Source organism: Eurytemora carolleeae, unplaced genomic scaffold, assembly GCF_000591075.1.
Source record: "Eurytemora carolleeae unplaced genomic scaffold, Eaff_2.0 scaffold1030, whole genome shotgun sequence".
Lineage (NCBI taxonomy): Eukaryota > Metazoa > Arthropoda > Copepoda > Calanoida > Temoridae > Eurytemora > Eurytemora carolleeae.
This window is the reverse complement of record NW_019397527.1, coordinates 59,562-83,150: the sequence shown is the minus strand read 5'-3', so window position 1 is coordinate 83,150 and position 23,589 is coordinate 59,562. Positions and strand designations below refer to the sequence as shown.

The window sequence follows — 23,589 nt, the reverse complement described above, 5'->3', positions numbered from 1 at the left end:
AAGCAAAAATCCGGGAAATGTTTACAGGAAAAATAATTGTTTTGTTATAATTATCTCACATGTTTCAATGCTTCAATGATCCCCTTTGATTCAAAATGTGTGCTAAATTGCGATTTCGTTTTTAAATCGAGCAAGCGCTTTCATTTTTAGAATATCGTTTTATTTTCGTTTGTTTACTGAGCAGGAATTGAGTGTGAATTTACGTAATCGGCTTGTTTTTTTTGCAATTATCCAAAATACAAAATTTCACAAAAAAAGTCTTAAAATATTAAGTTGTCCAGGTATTGTTTTACAATTTTGTAATTATTTTATTAAAATTATTTTTAAGTTTAATAAAACTAAATTGTTAAAAAAATGTTTGTGCAAAAAAAAATTCAGCTTTTTGTTTAATACATGATTTTTAAATAAATTATAATGAGACTAAAACACCTGGCGGAAGGATTTGAATTGCGAATATTATTTCGAAATGATTGAAATAAGAAATGATTTGTTTGGTAAAAAGGGTATGATAGCTGTCCAGAGGGCATACCTGTAGAGCTGGCTTTATTGTCTATATTAGGTATATTTACTCTAAAGGGATTGTTCGCTTATTTCAAGAATTTCAAATTAAGAAACTATCTAAGTTTATCGTACTAAAACTGAAGGTTAACCAAATTAGGGTTTTTTTCTAACAAGCGAACACTCTTTTAATTTAATATTTTAGTTTTTTGGCGAAATGGGTAGCTTTAACTTAAACATAGAGTTTCTAAACTTTAGTGATATTTTTGAAATATACGATTTGGGTCTTCGAGTTCAAATCATTTTTTTAATAAATAAAAATAAATAAATATGGGTATCCTTGCAAGCAATAAATAACATGTCATAAGAATTTTTTGAACATTCTCCATTTACTTATTATGTTTTCTGTTAAAGCTGCTTTTGGTGTGGCATTTGGGGTTCTCTACAGAGCTTTGACTCTTCAAGCAGCGGGAAGATCTTTTGGATCGTCAGCTGATCCATCAGCTGACACGGGTTTATCAGATTCAACAGCATCAGCTGATTTCTGCCATGGATCTCTTAGCTGTGCATTGGGGGCCTTGTCGGACACTGGGTCCTCTGTTCTTTTGCAATATATACCTGATATTCTTTGGCTCGGTAAAACTATTTATTTAAATATTTATTTAATCCAATGACTAAAATCTAAAGTCTAAAAAACGTACATAAATTAAACATGAAAATGACTGTTGGCATAATTTTATGTTAACCTCCAATTATTTTCACTATTTAAACATTTATTTTATAATATGGGAACATTAACATTTACAACAGAAATATACTAATGTGTATTTTATTCTGATACATCTGGATACGATGAAGAGGTATGAAACAACTTTATAAAAATATTTTTAGTTTAACAAAATTGTGCATTGACACTTATGGCCAATTAAAAAAAGAGAATGATAATCAGTATTTTATCCTAAAATTTAGATTTTAAAAGGAAGAAAATTTGATATCACAAAATATGAAAACTTAGACTATTTCATGACAAAATAAATACTTTTCTCTAACTCCTTAATGGCATTTATCTCCTAAAAATAAATCATTAGTTAAACAAATAATGCAAAATATTTTTTGTCTAATTTTTTTTTTACCTAGAAAATTTAAACTTTCCATCTCCAGTTGCCCCCATGTAGGCCGGCCAGCCTTGCTTCTGGTAGGGAAGAATATTGGCACATTTCTGGTTATAGCTCAGTTTTGACTTGTCACATATACACCGTAGGGAAAATCTGTACACAATCATTTGTCCCATGTTTATTGATAAAGGATCATAGTCTGATGGAGTTTCATAGGTCAGTGAATCATCGGCTAAATGTTTGTTTTTTCTCAAACATTTTGTTTCTATATCATCAATATCTTTGGACACAGTGGACTCACGCTCCGATCCTTGGCTTTTGTCTTGAAGATTGCGAAGTTCTCTTTCAACGCATTTCATGTCTTCTTGTTGAAGGATGTCCAGTTTAGGTGGATACACCCAGTAGGTTGGAAAGACAACATCGATGGTATCATTGGCAGGAATAAGAGATGGAGCTAATGATGCGGTTGCAGATTGTTTATGAATTCCTTGGAATGATTTATCTGTGCCACGCTTCAGCCTTCTGTTCAATCTGGCTCTTTTCTCTTTTTTTGAATATTGAGGAAACTGCGCTGGAACAGATGGATAATCAGCGGGTTGATAATCAAAGCCAGAATTAGGGTAGTTATATACACGCTTTTCAGGAATATTATTATCTTCCAGTGCTTCCTCTTGAAACACCGGGATTCCAACTGAGTTATCATTAGAGTCATTTTCAGTGTCATATATATTTCCCAACAAGTTTTCATTTAAAGTCAATGAAGAGGGATCAATGATTGGTGGTTGCCCATTGTATTCTCTTTCATTTTCCTCTTGCAACAGCTTAATATAGTTATCAAAGTCTTTCTTTTTATATGGAAGAACGCTATAGTCATCTTCAGCTTGATCAAGTTTTGTTTTAAGGTCTGGATTTTCTTCCATGTACTTTGCTGCCATAGCTGAAGTGTTTGGAACATCTAGGTGCTCAAAACTTTCCCAATCTGTTGAATTGTAAATAGAAATTCCCTCTTGGAATTTCTTCGACATTACCATCAGCTTGGCATCCTGTCTAGTTCCAAAAAGGGAGTGGCAAAGATCTGCTTGACTTTTTTCATACATGTGAGCACTGGCCCTAAAAGCATATTTTACTTTTTGCCCTTTATGGTCCATGCAATTTATTGACCAATGTAGAAACATATCATTTCCATATCCTTCCATGCTAATTGAAATTGGAGTGGACTGCATGCTCAGGGAATTTATGATTGGATCACTTATTTCCGAGCCATTTTTCCCACTGAGAACAACTGTTTTTTCATATTCAAATACAGGGAATTGGTCTCCATAGCTATACTTGACCATAAAATCTGGGATTTCATCAGAATCAAAGTATCCTACAGACACAGAGCTAGCAGTTTGGTGACTTTCCATGCTAACATTCCATATGTTTGTGAAAGTTGCACCATCAAAAGCAAGAACATTTTCATGCATGGATGCTAAAATTATGTCCAGGATCCCATCATTGTTTATATCAGCTAGAGCAGCAGGGTTTGTAATACCTTGATCTTCATCCTTGTAGATCATTTTAATATTTGTAACATTTTTTCTGTAGAGATCAATTAGAGCTTTGACATAAAGTCCTCCCCCATGTTTGCTACTCCCTGTTCCAAATATGATGATTTGCCTTCCATCAGCTGTTACTGATATCTGTGGGGGGTAAAAGCTTTCTCTACTGTCAGGAGTTGGCATCCATTGAAGAAGTCTGCCTGTTTTACCACTGAAAAGAATAAGCCTCCCAAAGTTATGTTCAGAAGGGTTGGGATCTGAAAGAGCATCTCCACCATGAACAGCCAAGACATCTTCAATACCATCATTATCAACATCCTGGACAATTTGCGCAGCAAACACAGACATCAAATCCGATTGTATGGCATGATCCCCAAAAGACCAAAGCTCTTTTCCATCCTTTATGCTGACAGCTAAGAAGACACCCGCCCTTCCACCAGCAAGACAATCAGTAAACCCATCTTGATCCAGGTCAGATTGACAAGTCAAAGCAAAAATTTCATGCTTTGTCCAAAGTCTCCAAATTTCAACTCCAGTCTTTCCATCCAAAGCTATGATTCCTCCCAAGCAGGGCTTCTGTCCATCAAAGTAAATATCACATACATACTCCGGAATATCATAGCCATCAGCCCCAGTTCCAAACCCCAAAACCACATCTAGCACTTGATCATTGTTCACATGAAGCATCCTGGTGCTGCCTTCCACTATTAGCTTTGGAATTTTAACTTGCCAAACAGGTACAATCTCTATACTTTGACAACCTACAATCTCAACTGACTCACTTGATCCAAAGCTCCAGAAGAGAAAATTAGAGTGGGTCAGATAATTTGTTAAAATTATTGTTATTGCAATAATTCCCATTAAAGATTTAAATGCCAAGAATATACAACATACTGGACCACAACACCTTTTAGCATGAGGTTTGCCTGTGCGAATTTCTGTATGAATTCCTTTGGCTTTCTTTCCATTCTTTTTACTTTTTATCAATGGTTTTTTTGCACTTCCATTTTCTTTTGTATTCAAATCTGTAAAAACTTCATCATCTTCCTCTTCAGATTCTTCACTGACTTGACCCATTTCAATACTCTCAACAGAGTCTATATCATCCGTCTTGAGTTTAGAAACCATTTTAATACTGGTTTTCTGACCAGATGTTTCTTTAAATCAACTGCTAACAATCATTTCAGTAAGAATTCCACTAATTCAATCTGCCACTAGTTCTGAAAAAAAGTAAACAAAATTATTATCTTGTAAAGATTTGAGAATATTTTAAAAATACCTTTTTCTTCCAGCAGCTGTTAACTTTATTTTTTAAGTCATCAATCTTGAACCATGTTTGAAATAATGTCTGAACCTGTAGCACAATCTTTTCTGAAAAAAAATTAAGAAATGATAAAATAATATCTTTTTTTACTATGGAGAAGCAACAAGTATAAATCTTGTAGATTTGGCATGCTCTGGAGCTGAGTTGATATATTAAACTGAGCCTAGACCAGCTGGTTGGGTCGATATATCCTCTATCTATCTATCTATCTATCTAAATGTCCTCTGTGGAGGCAACGTATACCGTGTGCAGGAGGGGAATATTAGAGAGAGAGAGGAAAGGTAGAACTAATACTAATATTAGGCTAATTTAATCTAAGGACAGCATCTTTACACATTATTAGAGTATAAAAAGGATAGAATATAAATAAATGTAATAATCATTCCCAACGCTTTAATTTTAATATTTTTTCAAAAATTCAACAAAACTTTAGAGTCAAGATTTTTCTGACAATATCTACAGAAATGAAGACATTTAATCCTTTTTTCCGCTGTACGTAAAAACACAGTAAATCTATTAAAACAACAACAACGTTAAACTTACAACAAACCCTTTTAATAAAAAAATTAGGAATAAAATGAAACTTTTATGAAGACGACATAGTAAAAAACTCTACTCTACAATCTACAAAAATATAGAGTTATACACAAAGGATGAGACTGTAAAGGCGAATTACAGAATTCATATTCTTACATTCCTTGTCCAGATACTCTTGATTCTGTCTTTGCCAAATCATTAGGTACGTCATTTATATTCGATATATTCAATATTCTATAAAAAGTTATAGGTCGTCATTGAAGTCTCTTATTTTATGTGTAACCCTGTATATTCCTTTCGATTTGTATAACTGAAATAATCTTGAAAAGTAATGTACTATAATATAACACATGTGAAAAAATCACCAAATATATTTGACATTTTGACATTTAAATTTGACCTTATTGTATTGAATAACACTTTTTCTGTTGAAATAAAAAAATTGCAGGAACTTTTTAAAATGCGTTGTTGTATGTACCTGTAAAATTGTACAAATAAAAGTACCTAAAGCACCTAAAATCCATAAAAAATTTTCTCCTGTTTAAACATTTGCTGGAAATCAAAATTGTACAAATAAAGTACCAAAGGAATTGAGTCTTTGCCACACACTCTGATTTCCTTATCCCTAAATTTGTGCAATCCAATGTCGACTGTAGTAGACCCTAGATATTTCAAACTATTAATTCTGTTGGATCAATTAACATAGTTAAAAATATCAAAAGATTACATTATCAGGTTGCAGCGGAATAGGGACTCGAAAATTTGAGTTAGTGGCAAAAATTCACAAAGAATTGTTGCCACATAGATCTTACTACAGTGATAACCAAAAAACAATAGAATAGAAAGACGACATGATAGCAATACTTTAGTGTATTTGATGATATAAAAAGCAAACAGTTACTAGAGACTTATTAAATCACTAATTTAGTTAAATGGGCAGTGAAAACAATTGCTGTGTCTTCTGCTCATTGGACTTCTTAAAGTTATAACTTAATTTTAAATGTCGTCTTCCTATTTCAGAGTTTTTTGTTATCACTGCAATGTATATATTTTTAAGACTGGGCCAACTTTAGATAACCGCAACTCACTGCCCTTTGATTTACCTCACGAACTTACCTAAACTTGTGTAGCCCTATAGACAAGATCAAGTAAATATTAATCACAAACATAAACATAAATTAACATCACTGTCACAGTGAAAATTTATAGATAAATATGTACATACAACAGAAAATGCCATTGTTTAAAAGAATGAACAAACCAATATTTTTTCGAAGACAATGCAATGTACTTGAGTATTTATTAAATTCATATAGTGAGCTAGTGAGTGTACACCAGGGGGAGGGGAGATTAGAGGTAGAGATGGGCATCGAAATTTTACTGAACAAACGATTTTTCTGAACGAACGTTTTTACTGAGAGAACTATCATACGGAACAAACAATCTTAATGAACTAATGATCTATACTGAACAAGCTATCTTACTGAACAAACCATCTTACTGAACGAGCCATCTTACTGAACAAGTCATCTTCCTAAACGAACCATCTTACTGAACAAACCATCTTACTGAACGAATCCATCTTACTGAACGAGTCATCTTACTGAACGAACCATCTTACTGAATGAGCCATTTTACTAAACAAACCATCTTACTGAACGAGTCATCTTACTGAATGAACCATCTTACTGAACGAACCATCTTACTGAACAAACCATCTAACTGAAGAAAACATCTTACTGAACAAACCATCTTACTAAACGAACCATCTTACTAAACGAACCATTTTACTGAACAAGCTATCTTACTGAACAAACCATCTTACTGAACAAACCATCTTACTAAACAAACCATCTTACTGAACAACCCATCTTACTGAACAAAAAATCTTACTGAACAAACCATCTTACTGAACAAAACATCTTACTGAACAAACCATCTTACTGACGAACCATCTTACTAAACGAACCATCTCACTAAACGAACCATCTTACTGAACGAACCATCTTACTGAACAAACCATTATACTGAACGAACCATCTTACTAAGCAAACCATCTTACTGAACAAATCATCTTACTGAACGAACCATCTTACTATAAAACGAACTATCTTACTGAACGAACCATCTTACTAAACGATTGTTAGAAAACAAATGTAAAATATGGAACGTTAAACGATCCTTCTGAAAACGAAAAATTCAAACTTTTACTGAATTATTGAAAAACGATTGAATGAAATGAACGAAACGAACGAAATGCAAAAACGAACGATATACACATGAATTGAAAAGCCGAATACGCCCATCTCTAGGTAGAGGGTAGAGGAGGAGGAGGAGGGGGTGATAGTTGTGAAATCCATGTTGATGGAAACATGTTTTTTATGTTTGTGGCAATTCTAGGAAATTCATCAAAAATAATCAGTCTTTGTTTTCACAAATACATACACATACAAGGGATAGGTTGATAGTATTTTGATATGATGATACACTCTTAAAAAACATTGATATTTAGTTTGTAAAATTTAACTTACCGAAATAAGTAAATGTACAAAAAAATTGAGTTTTTGCCACACATTTTGATTTAAGTTGATCAGACGTTGTAAACCTTTGATATTTCAAATAATAAATGATGTTAGATCAAATAGTACGTTTATAATATGAAAGGTTTACACAATTAGGTTGCAAAGATATAGGGACTAACACATTTAAGATGGTCAAATATATTCAACATTGCTAGTACGGTACGACTTTGTAACTTTTTAGCTTCTCTAGTTTCGATTTACGCAAAAGTATTAGTAAAACTAATTTATTTAGTTAAGTATAAGAAATTTAACTTGGGGTACTTGAAAACCAGGATAGGCTGGGGGGGTCAATTTGATCCCCTCCTCTAAATCCCATGTTTAATGTCCAAATATGACAAATGATACATCATTGGAAAGCTCTTGTGCTCTACTTTTAGAATCTGCAAAAAAATAACACACATTTCTGTCAATGTATCTTCTATAAGAGTAGTAATGTTTGAAATCATATAAGAATTATATTTAACGTGTAATTTACATTAGTTTAACGTGGAATGATATGTAATTTAATAGATATGGAATTCAAATAATAAAAAACATCATACCAAACAAAAATTAAGTAGGGGGAGGTTTGTTTTGATGAGGTTTACCTAACAGGAGCTGGACTTGCATACCTAACATACACTGCAATCACAGCAGCGGGTAGGAGAAGAAAGAGATCTGACTCCAGTATTATTGTAGATGTACTGCAAACTATATTCTTTATAGGTACAACTAGATACAGGCTCAAACACAAAGGATGAGACTTTATAGATGCTTTACAATATTGGTAGATTTCAACCTTTGGCCTTCGGAGAGCCATTTTGTGATGCAGACTTTTTTTAAACCATAAAACTATGTATAAACATCCAAACTTAAGAATTAAAGAGGTTGCAGGTCGTCTTTAAAATCTTATTCTTTCTGGGTAACCAATAACCATATGCATTATACAATCTATTCCTTTCTGTGGCCAGATATTGAAATTTATGAATAAGTGAAAACAGAGAAGCCTAAATTAAGGAAAATTCAAAACCTTTTCAGAAAAATTTTTAAAACTTGAAACACCTTGGTTTAAGTTAGGCTTAATTCATAAATTTTCACCTCTGTTGCATGACCAGTCCCCTATGTTTGATGTTTACTAATATAAGCATGAAATACTAAAGCTTTATACCTGCTAGCCCATCTAAAAAAACATAAAAAGATTCTATAACCTTTACACATTTAAAATAATTCATTTTCTAAAAGGCATTCTTATCAATATAAATAAACTATTTCTGAATTATTTTTGCTAAATATGACAACCTTAATAATTAAGTTAGCTACATTTTTTTTTCTTTATTTGTGACTTAAAAGCTTTCCTAATTGCTGGACAAGTTTAAGCATTTACTATGAAATAAACAGAGAATATATAAGGAATACAAGAGATACTGCGGAGACTGAATTTCTAATTTCTATATCTTTACAACCCAAAATCAAAAGGTTTACACCATCAGGTTGCAATGATATATACGGATGTTAAAGTTTGAGCTTGTGGCTAAATTCCTTACCCCTATCAACTCTGTAGGTTTTATGTATGTCTTAACATAGTTCAACAAAAAAATAATTTATTATTTGATTAAGATTTGTTAGTTTGGAAGGGGGGCCATAATGAATGAAAATGAGATTGCGGGCTTGAAAAATCATCAAATTTATGCCTTACTTTATCTTAATAAACATGTAAAAATAGACCAAATGTAATTTCTATCTTGCTGTCACTGAAAGATGTCTGGATTTAGAAAATGAGCAGATTTTATCGAAACAGAAATGCCCTGGCGGCGATGAAGTATAGCCAACTTATGCAGCAACCGCAATCCAAAGCAGGAGTCTTTGGCGATCTTGTTGGGGCAGGGTCGGGGAGTCATGGCAGTTATGGTGGGGGTCATGGAGGAGGTCCAATGGGGAGCTGTTTTAGTATTGATATTTGCCCGGATTTGATTCTAGCAGCTATTGCGGCTGCAGCAGCTGCAGCAGCATTTTTGATTTACAATGCAATTACAGCTGGAAGAAAAAAAAGATCATCTGAGACCTCATGGTTATCTACAATAACAGATATTTTTAACTTAGGTATATATTCACTCCTTTTCAAGTAATGCATGCTTTGGCTTTGCCTTTCACCCGTTCATATTCTTCCTTTACTGTCACAGTGTTAAGATGTTTGCATATATTTAGAATGAATGATACATTGGGTGCCTCTGAATCTGATACAAACCTTGAATATAGCCTAAATGACTCTAATTATGACTACTTAGACTATATGAACAAGTTTATAACATCCAAGAAAGCTGTTGCTGCTAATTTTAACAAAAATCAGGGAAATTCTGCTGGGATAATATCTCAGGTTACTAACAGGCGTTCTGGAAGCCACGGCTCCCCGGGCTATGGTAGTTCCGGCCATGGAAGCTCAGGATATGGTAGTGCAGGCTATGGGGGATCAGGCTATGGGGGTTCAGGCTATGGCCATGAGCAGACTGGTTATGGAGGCAGCTATGGTGGTCATGGATATGGACACTCTAATTCTGTAAAACTAAACTTTTTTCCAAATGCCAAGATAAGAATTCCTGATATAAAGATTCGAAGTCCGATAAAGGGCGGGACATTAAAAGGAATAACAGACTTCAGTTTTAAAATACCAGATCTGAACATTGATCTTGGAACAGGGATTACAGAGATTAATATTTGTCCAGACATCTTATTATCTGCCCTTATTATTGCTGCTACTGCACTGGCTGGTCTTCTCTACGCAACTATTACTGGACTTACAATTGGAAAGCGAAGACGTAAACGATCCCTTGATGGCGTTCCATTCCTTTATATGCTTTCTTGCTATGTTTTAGGTATAATTATAACAGCATATGCATTCATTTGTCTCAGAGTTAGAAAAATAAATTCCACCTGTATAAAATAAGGCAATATAGCACCTAAAGTTTATAAATCCCTAAGTTGATGGCAAAAACATCATCCTATAGAATGATTATAAACATGCATGTAACTAACATCACAATTTATTTACAAACATATCATTACTGACACATTTGAAAGATCTCTTAAAGTTTAGCATGCAGCGAGGAACAATGGATTACGACTATGATGGGATAGGATATAACATGAATTTGAATAAGCGCAGGAACTATCAATTAATCATGAAAAAGTTTCACTTTTATAAAAGAAAAAAGGTCTCGGTTCAAGTTTTTATTTTTGCTTAGTTTTGATTTATTGATTGTTAACTAGGGGACAATTTGGTCGTATACAGGATAGTGTTGGTTATGGCACCAACTCCTATACCTCCTATAATGGATATGGAAACAATGCCGGATATAGCAATGGATATAAATCGGGCGGGGACTATGAGCAGGCTTCAGGAAAATTCAGAATTCTAAAAAAATAAAGTCCACACTTTTAACATTCGATTAACCCTATTCCTGCTGGGGGGGGGGGTCAATCGTAGTTTTTTTACATAACTCAAAAAGTATTGGTCTGAGGCTGTTGAAATTTTCTGACTTTTCCTACATTCCCAAAGCCCCCTCCCTTAAGGCCTAAAACATTTTTACTATATAACTGGATTTTGCGATAAAAAATTTAATTTTTGCAAATTTGCAAATTTTTTGGCAGATTCTAAAAGAAGAGCACAAGAGCTTTCCAATGATGTATCATTTGTCATATTTGGACATCAAACATGGGATTTAGAGGGGGGGCAAATTGACCCCCCCCCCAGCATATCCTGGTTTTCAAGTACCCCAGCAGAGATAGGGTTAAAATGATTGTGAGGGAATATTTCTAATGTATTTTGAATGGTGTGTATCCAGATGGTGGATATGATCAGATTATGGATAGATCTAGCTATGGTAGCTATGCATCTGGATATAAAGAATGTCCTGGGATATCCATAGCGTTGCTTTTAATAACTGCTCTTGGGATAGGTTGGGTTTTTAAGAAGACATTCTTCAACACAAAATAGAAATGGGCATCATTCTTGTAAATTAACGCATTTTATTAAGATTAAACGATTCTTTCGAACAAATTTGATAAACTTAAAGTTGTTTTTACGGAACATTTTTTATACAAAGTTTTATGTAAATTAACTTTTGAAAAAAAGAACAAAATCGATGATCCAAACAAATTGAAAAAAAGGCATCCATCTCTAATTAATCCTAAATGGTAACTAAATCAATTTTATTGAAAACAATGATAATAAAAAATAGCAAAAAAGTAGCAGGGGTTCAAAAATGATTTTGTTATCGTTGAAAAACGTCGATTTTAAAATCCTACTGTCAAGGCCTACTGGCGTTTATCTTGTTCACAAAGATAGTAGCTGTGAAGGGCGGCAGAAAAAAAAGAGAATTAGTTCCTGAAAACCTGTGGGACTTTTTAGAAGATCTAGATATTAACCTCATTCATGGTAAATGCATGCTTTTTTAGAATTCAAGTTAAATTTAAATGTAAATATTTTCTTTAAAAACTTAGTAAAAGGTTTTTTACAAATATTTGAATACGTTTTCAAAGTGGATTACAAATTATTCTAATTCTAATTTTTCGTTTTTTCAAATTTTTTGACGATAAAAATATTTTTAAATGAAATATCAAATCTGTAAAGCAACAATTTTAAAATTCGAATATAATTTTTACTTTTAATTAGATTAAAATAGGGGGTCTCACATTACTCACATTCACGCCAAACAAAGGATGGAAATCTATGAAAATTGATTAAAAGGGACTGTAAGCATAATTTCAAATGACCCTCTTTTCCAAAATGCCAATGCCCGTTTCACAATAGTACCCTTGAAAGCTGTGTCTGCTTAATTTTGACTTTTGAATAAATTACGAATTAATGTGTTTAATTTCTCCACAAAAGTGACTTGCGCATTTTGACTGCAGTCTTTTTATTAATACACTAGCTTGGGAACCCAGCGTTGCCCAGGACACTTTTAGATATTCCCGCCGATTACCCGCCCTTTGTCATAACTTACGATTTTAGTTGTTTTCCCTGATTGAAGTCTACCCACTCAACTAAGAATCTCAAAACCAAGCTAAGAATATTCCCGTGGTTCTCCCGAGTTCCCAAATTAAGATTTTTGACAAATCGGTCAAGTAGTTTCTGAATTATGATCGGACCAACAAACAGACAAACAGAGATTATAACTTTGTAGACATAAAGATGCCCAACTCATTAGCTTGATACAGATAGTTTTAAAAGTGAAAGCGATGGAGTAAGCTTACAGCTAAAGGAGGTTGGGTGCTGATTATAATAGATAAATAGATGTAAAAACATTAAACACAATAATACCTAGATAAATAGATAAATAGATGCAAAAACATTAAACACAATAAAACACACACTTTCTTAAACTGAATGTTTTACGGTGAAAGATTTCTGTAACAATTTCTAGGGCATGTTCAATACAAATCAAAAATAAATCAAAGATGGAACCTTCATTGTACAACTACAACAATTATTATGAATACTATGATACATATTCCGACTCAAGCCAAGATTTAGGGTATACAGGGTAAAATATGTATCAAACAAATTATGAATAAAAGCGAATAGCATTTTTAGCTTTTCTATGCGCACCCTTCAGAAAAAATTTTAAAAATGATCTTAATTTTCATCTTTGTTATTATTAAAAAATGCTCATTTTCCCGGAAAGTTAATAAAAATCAAAACGTTTTTATGCAAAAGTGCGTAAACCTTTAACTGATAAACATAAAACCTTTGTAACCACTAGGCTGCCTGACCTGCAGGCTAGCGGAGACAAATCAACAGACTTACAAGCTAGCCCTGATGGATACCATAATACAAATACTTTTTTCGAATGCAAAGAGGGAGTGAGGGAAGCTGGGATTTTAAACTAAATCTGTTTTTATAAAATCTTTAGATTTGAAGGAAATTATCCCTTGCTTAAAACTCTAAAATTTAATCCCTATATCTGAACATAACCAAGTGGAACAATGAATATTTATTCTAGACCAGTTCAACTTTGAGCTGTCGCAACCAAAGCATTAATTTAATAAAAATTATTAATTTTTTATCAATACATAGTTTAAAAATCCCAAATTTAGCATTGGACTCATTGCAATCATTCTGATTGGAGTTTTAACTATGTGGTATATTTTATACACGAAAATAGTTGCTATTGGAAGACGAAAACGAGAATTGTATTTCTCTCCGCTCTTCACAGAAGATCTAGAGAATATATTTATTTTTGGTATTAATTTATTAATATTTTTCTTATATTCAGCATTAAAAAAGCTGATGTTATTTTCTTTATTATTTATTTTTTGTTACTTTCAGTGCTGTTATTTTTATTGTTGTTTATTGTTGTTGGTGTTGGTATTGTTGTTGTATTGGTTCAAATTATTGTTCATATTAATGTTGTTGTTGTTATTTTTGTTGTCAATGTTGTTGATGTTTAAAATATTGTTTTTAGTTTTTTATTGTAGTTATAAAGTCGGCTGTTATCTATCTTTCTATCTTGCAATACCCCTCATCATTTCAGCGGAAATGATGCGATAAGTTGATTTATTAAAAGAAAGAAGTAACCATTAATCTAACTATCGTGGGAAAATCTTTAAAGCAGTAAATTTCTCAAAGTGTGCCAAATGTGTTAAAAACAATTTATATCTTTATTTTAAAGGAAAGTTTATAACATTAAAAATGCTTGCTCATGTTTTTTAACAAACAATATTACTTCTAAATATAAATTATGAAAAATAGAAATTTATTTATACAAAAAAATCTGGCGTACGTTAAATCAAAATAATTGATCAGTTTTCTGATTTTGATTCAGAGTAGGGTTTGCAGCGAAAAGGAAAAATGTTTTCGCTGAAATCTTTGCATTTTTTCGAATTTTGTTTCCTCGCGAAATTTCACTTCAATCTGTTTCACTAAAATGCGAAATTTTCGAAAATGAGAAATGCGAATATTATGCGAAATAATTGGAAAATTTCGCAAAATCTTTAGAATTACAAAAGAAAAAGGCAAAATATGGGCGAAAATTCATCAGAAAAGACAAAATACAGCTTCAACACCAATGATTTTTGCGACAATTTTCGCATTTTCTCTTCATTCATTTTCGCAAAAAAAATTGCGAATTTTTGCATTTTTTCGCAAAACATTTCGTTCCCTGCAAACCCTAATTCTGACCATTTCCTCTTCTTTCCTTATCGCCTTTTTTACTTTTCCTTATTCCATTCCTTTCTTCTCATTATCCCCTTTCTTTCCTTTCCTTATCCAATTTCTTTCTTTTCCTTGTCCAATTCCTTTATTCTCCTTATCAACTTTCTTTCTTCTCCTAATCCTATTCTTTTCCTTTCCTTATCTACATCCTTTATTCTCCTTATCCCTTCCTTTCCTTTTCATATCCAATTCCTTTCTTATCCTTATCCACTTCCTTTCTTCTTGTTATCAGTTTTCTTTCTTCTCCTTATCCCCTTTCTTTCTTCTCCTTTTCCCCTTCCTTTTCTCTCCATATCCACTTCCTTTTCTCTCCTTTTTAACTCTCTTTCCAGTACTTATCCATTTCTTTTCTTTTCCTTACCCACTTCCATTCCTCTACTTATACCCTTCCTTTCCTCTCGATATCCACTTCCTTTCTTCTCCATATCCACTTTTATTCTTCTCCTAGTCCACTTCCTTTCCTCTCCCTATCCCTTCAATTCCTCTCCTTATGCAATACTTTTCCTCTCCTCATCAACTTCCTTTTCTCTCCTTAGCCACTTTTTTTCTTTTAATCCAATTTATTTTTCTTTCTATCTATATTACCTTATTTAGTTTAATTTTTTATAAAATTTGTTTAAAGATAAAGAATGATGATTAAGATTTGCAAAAGAGACTGTTACTCATGAAATTTAAACAATAACATTTTTTTAAAGTATTATATATAGAAAAATTTCTAGACCTTATAATTTAAAAAAAATAGTTAAACTGATGCCTTAATGAATGAACCCTTTTCATCTAGGGTTTTTTAAAAAAAGAAATCATCTCGCCTCATATTAAAGAAAGCTTTAATCACTTTATCTTTTATCTTATCTATTATTGCTAAAAAAAATAATAAGAAAAATAAAAAAATTATTGGCATATCTGCCTTTTCATTTTAAAGAAATACAGAAGGTATTCTAAAGATCTCGGTAACTGTAGTTAGACTGAAGTTCTTAATTAATTGGCCTGATGACATCAGAACATAAGAAAATGGCTGAAGCAGATGACACAATGGTAGCAATGGAAAGCAGAGATAACCATGACGTTGCTGAGAGTCGTGTAAACTATGCTGATATGGTGGACACATTGGGAGGAGCCTCTAACTTCTTCAATACACTGGGATACAGGAACACAATGCTGGGACAGAATAGGTTGGGACAGAGTATGGCCCGACAGAAAGGAAACAGCTTTACCCAACGTACAGTGTCCAATGTGGCTGGAGCAGCAGGGACTGGTCTTTCTAATCTTGATTATGATTATAACATATCTGAAACACCAAATAGAAGGTTTTCAAGCCCAGGAGTTTCCGGATATGGTAATGTAGGTTTGACCGGGGCCGGAGGCTATGGAACAACTGGTCTCACCAGGAACGGATATGGGGGAGGTGGAAGTGGTTATGGAAGCGGGTATGGTTATACCCCGGTGAGCTATGGTACTGATTATGCTACTACTTGTGAAGATAAAGGGTTGAACCCTGCTCTAGTATTAGCTACTCTTGCTGGAGCTGCAGTTGCTTTTGCACTTATTTACCGTCAAGTCACCATTGGTAGGAGCTTAAAATCAGGCCCACCGACCCCTAAACAGTTGCTTGATTACGTAGCAGATGCTGTATGGTCTGGTAAGTTTCAATTTCTTACCTAATGATCTTCTCTCATTGCACATTCATTAATTACTATCATAAATATCAATAAAAACGTTGAGAGAAGATTGCAAACAATCTGCTTGAAATCTGGGTATATCAGAAAAGACTTTATCTGTTTTTATCTAAAGTAGATGAAAAAGCGTCATCTGGAAACTGCCATGCAATTTTATTAATGTTCATAACTAACATAACTATAATTGGCGCTGAAAATGAAATTATCCTAACTGTTGGGAAATCTAATTGCTGAGCAAATTTCTTCACAAATAATATGGTTAGCGTGCAAGTAATTGAAACGCAAGGCGTCCTGATACAAGGACTAAAATAAAATATCATAGCAAAAGTGTTAAAAACTTGGATTCGATACACAGAGTTTAATACAGGGATTAGATTACAAGTATTAGAATACAATGATTAGATTAGAAAGTTAGAATAAAGTGATTAGAATTCAAGTATTTAAATATATAATAATTAGAATACAATAAATAGAATACAATGATTAGAATACAATGATTAAAATACAAAAATTAAAATACAATGATTAGAAAACAATAATTAGAATACAATTATTAAAATACAATGTTTAGAATACAATGATTAGAATACAATGATTAGAATACAATAATTAGAATACATTGATTAGAATACAATTTATACAGTACAAGAATTACGTGCAATGATAAGAAAACCATAATTTAAAATACAAGGATTGAACTACAAGAATCAGAATACAGGAATTAGAATACAAAGATTGAAATACAGGAATTATAATACAAGGATTGAACTACAGGGATTAGAATACAAGGATTGAAATACAGGGATTAGAATACAAGGATTGAACTACAGGGATTAGAATACAAGAATTAGAATTCAGGAATTATAATACAAGGATTAAACAACAGGGATGATAATACAAGGATTAAAATACAAGGATTTGCATACAAAGATTAGATTACAAGAATAATAATACAAGGATTGGAATTAAAGGATTAGAATACAAGAATTCGAGTTAAAAGATTAGAATACAAGTATTCGAAGTAAAGGATTAGAATACACGGATTCGAATTAAAGGATTATTAGAATACAAGGATTCGAATCAAAAAATTAGAAAACAAGGATTCGAATTAAAAACTAAAATTAAAGGATTAGAATACAAGAACTCGAGTTAAAGGATTAGAATACAAGGATTCGAATTAAAGGATTAGAATACAAGGATTCCAATTAAAGGATTAGAATGCAAGGATTCCAATTAAATAATTAGATTCCAATTAAAGGATTAGGATACAAGGATTCCAATTAAAAGATTAGAATACAAGGATTCGAATTAAAGGATTATAATACAACGATTCCAATTAAAGAATTAGAATAAAAGGATTATATTACAAGGATTAGAAAACTATGTGTATGTTTTCTTTTAGAAACAATTGTCCAGTTATCCGGCGCCGATTGAGTTAAACTCTCGCAACTGCCTGAATTATTTATGAACTGCCTGAAGGCAGGCCTGGGTCATGATACAGTTAGGTTTGGGTTGTGGCTTAGGTCAGTTTCACAGTTTCCCTACTCCCCCTCATACATCAACACGTTAGTAAAAGAGCTAGGACATGGAACCCGCAGAATATAGGTTCAAAATTCATCAAAACAAGTCTCATATTCTCGATAACAATGAGGATGATTTATAAGAACCAACATGTGTTGGGATATTCTTTCATTTTAGAATTTAGTGTATTGAATAGACTTATTTTAATGACACAAATGGGTGGAAGGGGGGGGGGGTTATAATTTTACAGTTTAATTGTTTTATTGACCCTCATTGGGTTAATTATGTTTAAAGTGTAACAGCATTAGTGTTAATAGTTTTTTTTACACTAGTGTTTCTTAGATATGGACATATGACCTTTGTCTTTTTGATAATAACCCCCCTTGTATCTATAAAAAAGGTTTATGGGGAAAGGGGGGGAGGGGAGGGGGGGATCTGAAAAGAAATTAAAAGTTTAAACTATTCATTTATAATCTACGTCTATATCTTTGCAACCCAATGTATTTCAAACCCTAGATATTTCAAACAACAGGTTGCAAAGATATATGAATTTGAAAATAAAGTTTGTGGCTAAGACCTGATTCTTTTTTAGACAGTTTAAATAATGTGAAGGAAATCAAAATAAAAAACTTTACTAAGTTTCCACATAAAAAGGGTTTAATATAAGCCAACAGAGATGTGCATGAATAATAACATTTTACAGTTGCACAAGTCTAAAATACTTTTTTTTTTTAAATGTTACGGCTCAGAAATAACTTCAGTTCATTAAAGGAAATGAGTTTTTGCAACAAACTCTAATCTTTTAAATTGTTATATCTTTGTAACCCAATGTTGTAAAACAAGGAATTTTGTTCAATCAAATAGTTTAAGTTTGAAATATTAAAGGTATACACTATCAGGTTGCAAAGATATAGGGATTAGAACATTTGAATCTGTAGCAAATATGTTGTTCCTTGCTTTCTCAGAAAATAACTTAATGCTGTAAAGAATATCCCATGATGTATGCTTCATAAAAAGTGGTGTAAATAGTCCTATAATAATATTAATGTGCTTTGCGATTGGTTTTTGAATTTCAAGATGAAATCAATGAATTTTGTGACACAGGCCAGAGAGTCGAATCTTCGGAAGAAATAACCCTAGCTACAGTCGGGGTTATCGTGGTGTCTCTGATTTGGTTGGGGCATACACTGACTGGGATAGGACTGGAGGGGGTGGGTATGGTGGGTATGGTGGAGGATGTTGTTGTGGAGGTGGAGGAGGAGGAGGAGGTCTAGGAGGGATTATTTCACAGGGAACATTAATAGCACTGCTGGCAGCTGCAGCCCTTGCTTTCTACATTCTCTATACTGCGGTAACAGCTGCAGCAGCTGCTGGTGGTGGAAGAAGGAAAAGACGAAATGTTGCGGGAGAACCAGTGTCGGAGGAATTTATTTTAGAGACCATTCTCTTTAAGGGTAGGTTGAGCGTTTTATTGCTTTGTAATCTCAATAATTGAATTGGACTCTCTGTAATGGTAATGTTTGTGATTCCAGTCCTAGCTCTTTTACTGGATTTACTTAGAGATAGAAGATAATGACTGCTGCACCAACGGAAACTGAAGAAGTAAAGTTGAGATCATACGGCAACAGGCACAACCCTTCCAATTCAAAGGACAGCTTCAATTTTTTTCTTGTGCTTTATTTTGAATGTTTTGGGTATAATCATTCAACTTATTTATCATGATTAAATTTAAAGTCTAGTAATATTTGGCATTTTCACTAAAAAAGCACTCAAAGACTTTAATCTATTTCATACTCTAAATGGATGTCCAGAAATTGTGAGACCACTCATTTAGTTATCAGAAAGGAGTTTATGGCTCTTATGGTGGCTCATCCAACTCATACAACAATAATAATGGCTATAAGGATAGCTACAAGAATTATGATGATGGTTACGAACGACACGGCGGTGGTGGCTACATTGATTATGACTATGACCGAGATGGCTATGGTGGCTGCAGCTATGGCGTGGGAGGGTATCAAGAAACTGAAGACATAGGCATAGTTCTAGCCCTCCTTGTAGGAGGGGCATTACTAACTTACATTTTGTACCAAGCTATCACCACTAATCTTGCTGCAGCAGGGGGCGGAAGGAAAACTTGGACATTCAACAATGATATTTTTAATGACATCCTGAACGGTAAGATCAAACAGCCTGATCATTCATTATCCGGGTCTACCTTAACCATCCTTACTTCCCCTCTGATATATACATGAATGGTCTAAGGATGAGTTAGATAAAGCAGAACCATCTTTCAAATGTAAATTCTTTTCTTGATATGAAAAGTATTTGAATCCTATCATTGAGAAGGGAAATGGACCTTCCTATCTCTAGGAATATACAACCTAGTATTCACACCACATCTTTAGTCATCCTAATAGAGTCCATATTATTTCAAGAACTAGAAGATATCTTCTATGCATGTCCTGTTTATCCCTGTAAAATAGGTTTGAAAAAGTGAGAGATTTTCTAGGATTGAGATCTGTCATTACGGATTTAAAGTAAAGAAAGTGTGATTTATTTAATGGTCCGGGGGATATAAAAAGGATACTCTTTATCTAGCTTTCCGTTTATCTATCATTTCAACCTTTTTATACATACTTCTTTCATTTATATATATCTACTAAATATACTTTCTATTTTATATTAAATTGTATAAAATACATTAGACTGATTATTTTAAGATACAAGTTTTATTTAATAACATTAATAGAATAATCATGTTAGATTATTGAAAAATTGTTAGATGTTATTGAGTTTTGGTCATCAAAAAGTAAATTATGAATGGTGGAAGATTTTTATCAGAATTGCTGCTGACGCAAATTTAAGTTTGTAAATTCAATAAAATTTGAAATGTAAAAAAAACTTCTAAAATTGTTTCGTAAAATTATACAAATGACTCAAATAGGTAAGCTTTGATTGTATGCCAAAAAAAAGGCCTGAGCTTAAAACTAAAGCTTTAATCTTTAGACCTGCAAAAATGTGACTGATTTGATAATGAAAATGATGATACTAATCTAAACCATATTTAGGTTTGGAAGACTTTGAGGAGAAAATCGACCGGATTGCAGAGAACAACAATGGAGATGAAAACTCGTGGATTTCCAAACTGTACAATCAGTTCTCTGGAGAATTCAACGATGTAAGTTTATTTAAAGATTAATTAACTGAACCTAACGAAAAATAAAAACAATAAATTGTTTTTTGAGAAGTGATAAATTTTTAAACACATTTGATTGACACTCTATTGGATATAAATATATTTCTGGCACTTATATTTTATAATTCTCTAAATGCAATTAACACATTTTGTGTTTCTCGCTCTTTTTCGAATACTTAAAAACCAGAGTTTGAGTGCATGTATATCATAGATTGATGATTCACTGACTGAAGGAGATCTTGACGGTCTTGAACCTCCTATTCTTGATGAAACCTGGGGACTAGGTATCAGAACCAAACAAAGTAAGTGAACTACAATTTTAGACCCAAAACAGTAAATTAAAAATCGGAGGGGCTAAACGTGTAAAATTTCAAGTCACACCTCCATGCAATCATAGCAATGCCCGATTTACAACGGTACCTTAAAATCCTTTATCAAAAATGTGAAAGATAATTTCGTTTTTCTAGCTTGAAAAGTGTTTATTTCTGAAAATTCCTATATGCTTTCTTGCAATGGAAATACGTATTGTTCAATTCACTTTTGTATAGAAACCACAAATAAAACTAATCTGTTTTCAATGTTATAAACATTGAAATCAAATTCATATGTGTGAATTCAGACAAAGCGTTTGAGGGTACTGCTGTGAATCGGCAAAGCAATCTTTGCATGGATGATGACTTAAAATTACGCTTGAAGTCCCCTTGATGAAAATGTTTTCTTAGAATTAAAATCAAATTAAAATCAAATTAAAATCAAATGAGCTAATCATTCATATGCTCAGATTTTACATCGTTTTTCATTAAATTGTTTTTAAAAATATAAGTTTGTGTTTTTTTTTTTTGGTTAACAATATGAATACTGAATATGAAATGTTTACCATATTTTAAGAATGCATGTCATAATACATTATCTAACAAAGGAGGCAAAAACAAAATATGAAAAATGAAAAATTCTTTCGTTTAAATAGTTTTAGTTAATAATTTGAATAGCATGGAACGAACCAGTTTTTAAAGCATTCGATTTTGTAACATTTTAAATATCTTTTGAAGAGATAAGATGGGGGGAGGGGGAGGGGGAGGGACTGAAGTTAAATAAGGCTTGGCCTAAATCTCTCTCTCTCTCTCTAGTATTTGATGTTATCTATACAACTCTAGCGGTATTTTCTCTACAGTTTAATGCTTTACACTTTACGCTGTTTAAAGTACTTTTAAACTTTTACTTTTAACAGATTTGTTTAAACAGTGTTTGCCTTTCTCCTAGTAAACTTTTTATGAGTTATAAAGAAGAAAAACCATGCGTGAAACCATATCATATAGTTTTTTATGGAAACAATTTTACAAAAAAGTGCGCTTCGCTGATTTTTAAACTTAAAATATTTTTATGTTTGAACGTGATTCAGGTTTAATAGTGCAAACGCTTAAGATTTAAAAAAAGTATGCTTCCTTATTATAAAACATTGAGGTTGGCTTACACAGATTTAAATCTTTTTTTCGGTTTTATCGAACCTGAAAAAAATTCTCCATAAAGTTGACAAAGTTGCTCTATATAGATTCAGGGTTACCCATCCACTAATAAGACTTAGAGACATCTTTCCGAAGGATGTACAGTCATTTTATGTAAAGGAAATGAGTCTTTGTCACAAACTATGATTTTCTAATCTCCAAATCTTTGTAACCCAATGCCGTAGACCTTAGATATTTCAAGCTATAAATTCTGAAAAAATCTAAGATTGAAATATCAAAGGTTTACACCATCAGGTGGAAAAGTATAGGTATTAGAATCTCAGAGTTTGTTACAAAGACTCAATTCCTTTACTGATTTATAATTTAATTCATTATTTATAATTTGATTTGTTTGTCAATTTAATTTATTCAAAACAAGTTGCTTGAAAGACCAGCCATGCTTTTGAACCGGTTTAGGTCACTGCTAAGAATCTCATTCTTTGTGGGTAACCCTGTAGTGTTGAAATTGTTTGGAAAGTAGAAAAGGTCGTGTCTCGGATAACTGTTATGGTTTTCTTTTTAAATGTCTTAACCCATAGTGATCAGACTGAATAATCCCCCTCACCTTTATTCTACTCACCTTGACCAGCAGTACACCGAATAATCCCCCTCACCTTTATTCTACTCACCTTGACTAGCAGTACACCGAAAAATCCCCCTCACCTTAATTCTACTCACCTTGACCAGCAGTACACCGAATAATCCCCCTCACCTTTATTCTACTTACCTTGACTAGCAGTATACCGAAAAATCCCCCTCACCTTTAAAATACTTACCTTGACAAGCAGTACACCGAATAACCCCCTCACCTTTATTCTACTCACCTTGACCAGCAGTACACCGAATAATCCCCCTCACCTTTATTCTACTCACCTTGACCAGCAGTACACCGAATAATCCCCCTC

General features: G+C 32.8%; 2 protein-coding genes across 3 annotated transcripts in view; one reads left to right on the top strand and one right to left on the bottom strand.

Annotated features, from left to right (window-relative positions):
* LOC111714731 (uncharacterized) overlaps positions 1-23,589 on the top strand; it is a 30,436-nt gene that overhangs the window by 5,101 nt on the left and 1,746 nt on the right. Inside the window, exons 2-5 of one of the 2 annotated variants that reach the window (XM_023489895.1) lie at positions 503-559; positions 913-1,134; positions 21,055-21,164; positions 21,394-21,484. In XM_023489895.1, coding sequence (XP_023345663.1) covers positions 503-559; positions 913-1,134; positions 21,055-21,164; positions 21,394-21,484 — 480 coding nt within the window. Of the gene's footprint in view, positions 1-502; positions 560-912; positions 1,135-15,746; positions 16,426-21,054; positions 21,165-21,393; positions 21,485-23,589 lie in introns of both variants that reach the window. The other variant, XM_023489894.1, reaches the window with a different exon arrangement.
* On the bottom strand, positions 1,254-4,521 carry LOC111714730 (uncharacterized). The gene is made up of 3 exons (XM_023489893.1): positions 4,434-4,521; positions 1,632-4,374; positions 1,254-1,568 (listed from the first exon to the last, which is right to left on the bottom strand). Exons 2-3 carry the CDS (start codon positions 4,280-4,282, stop codon positions 1,562-1,564), a joined length of 2,658 nt encoding a protein of 885 aa, XP_023345661.1. The 5' UTR covers positions 4,283-4,374; positions 4,434-4,521; the 3' UTR covers positions 1,254-1,561.

Bases quoted from the DNA above. Each gene is read 5' to 3' on its own strand.
- LOC111714730 (XM_023489893.1), bottom strand. From the start codon at position 4,282: ATGGTTTCTAAACTCAAGACGGATGATATAGACTCTGTTGAGAGTATT.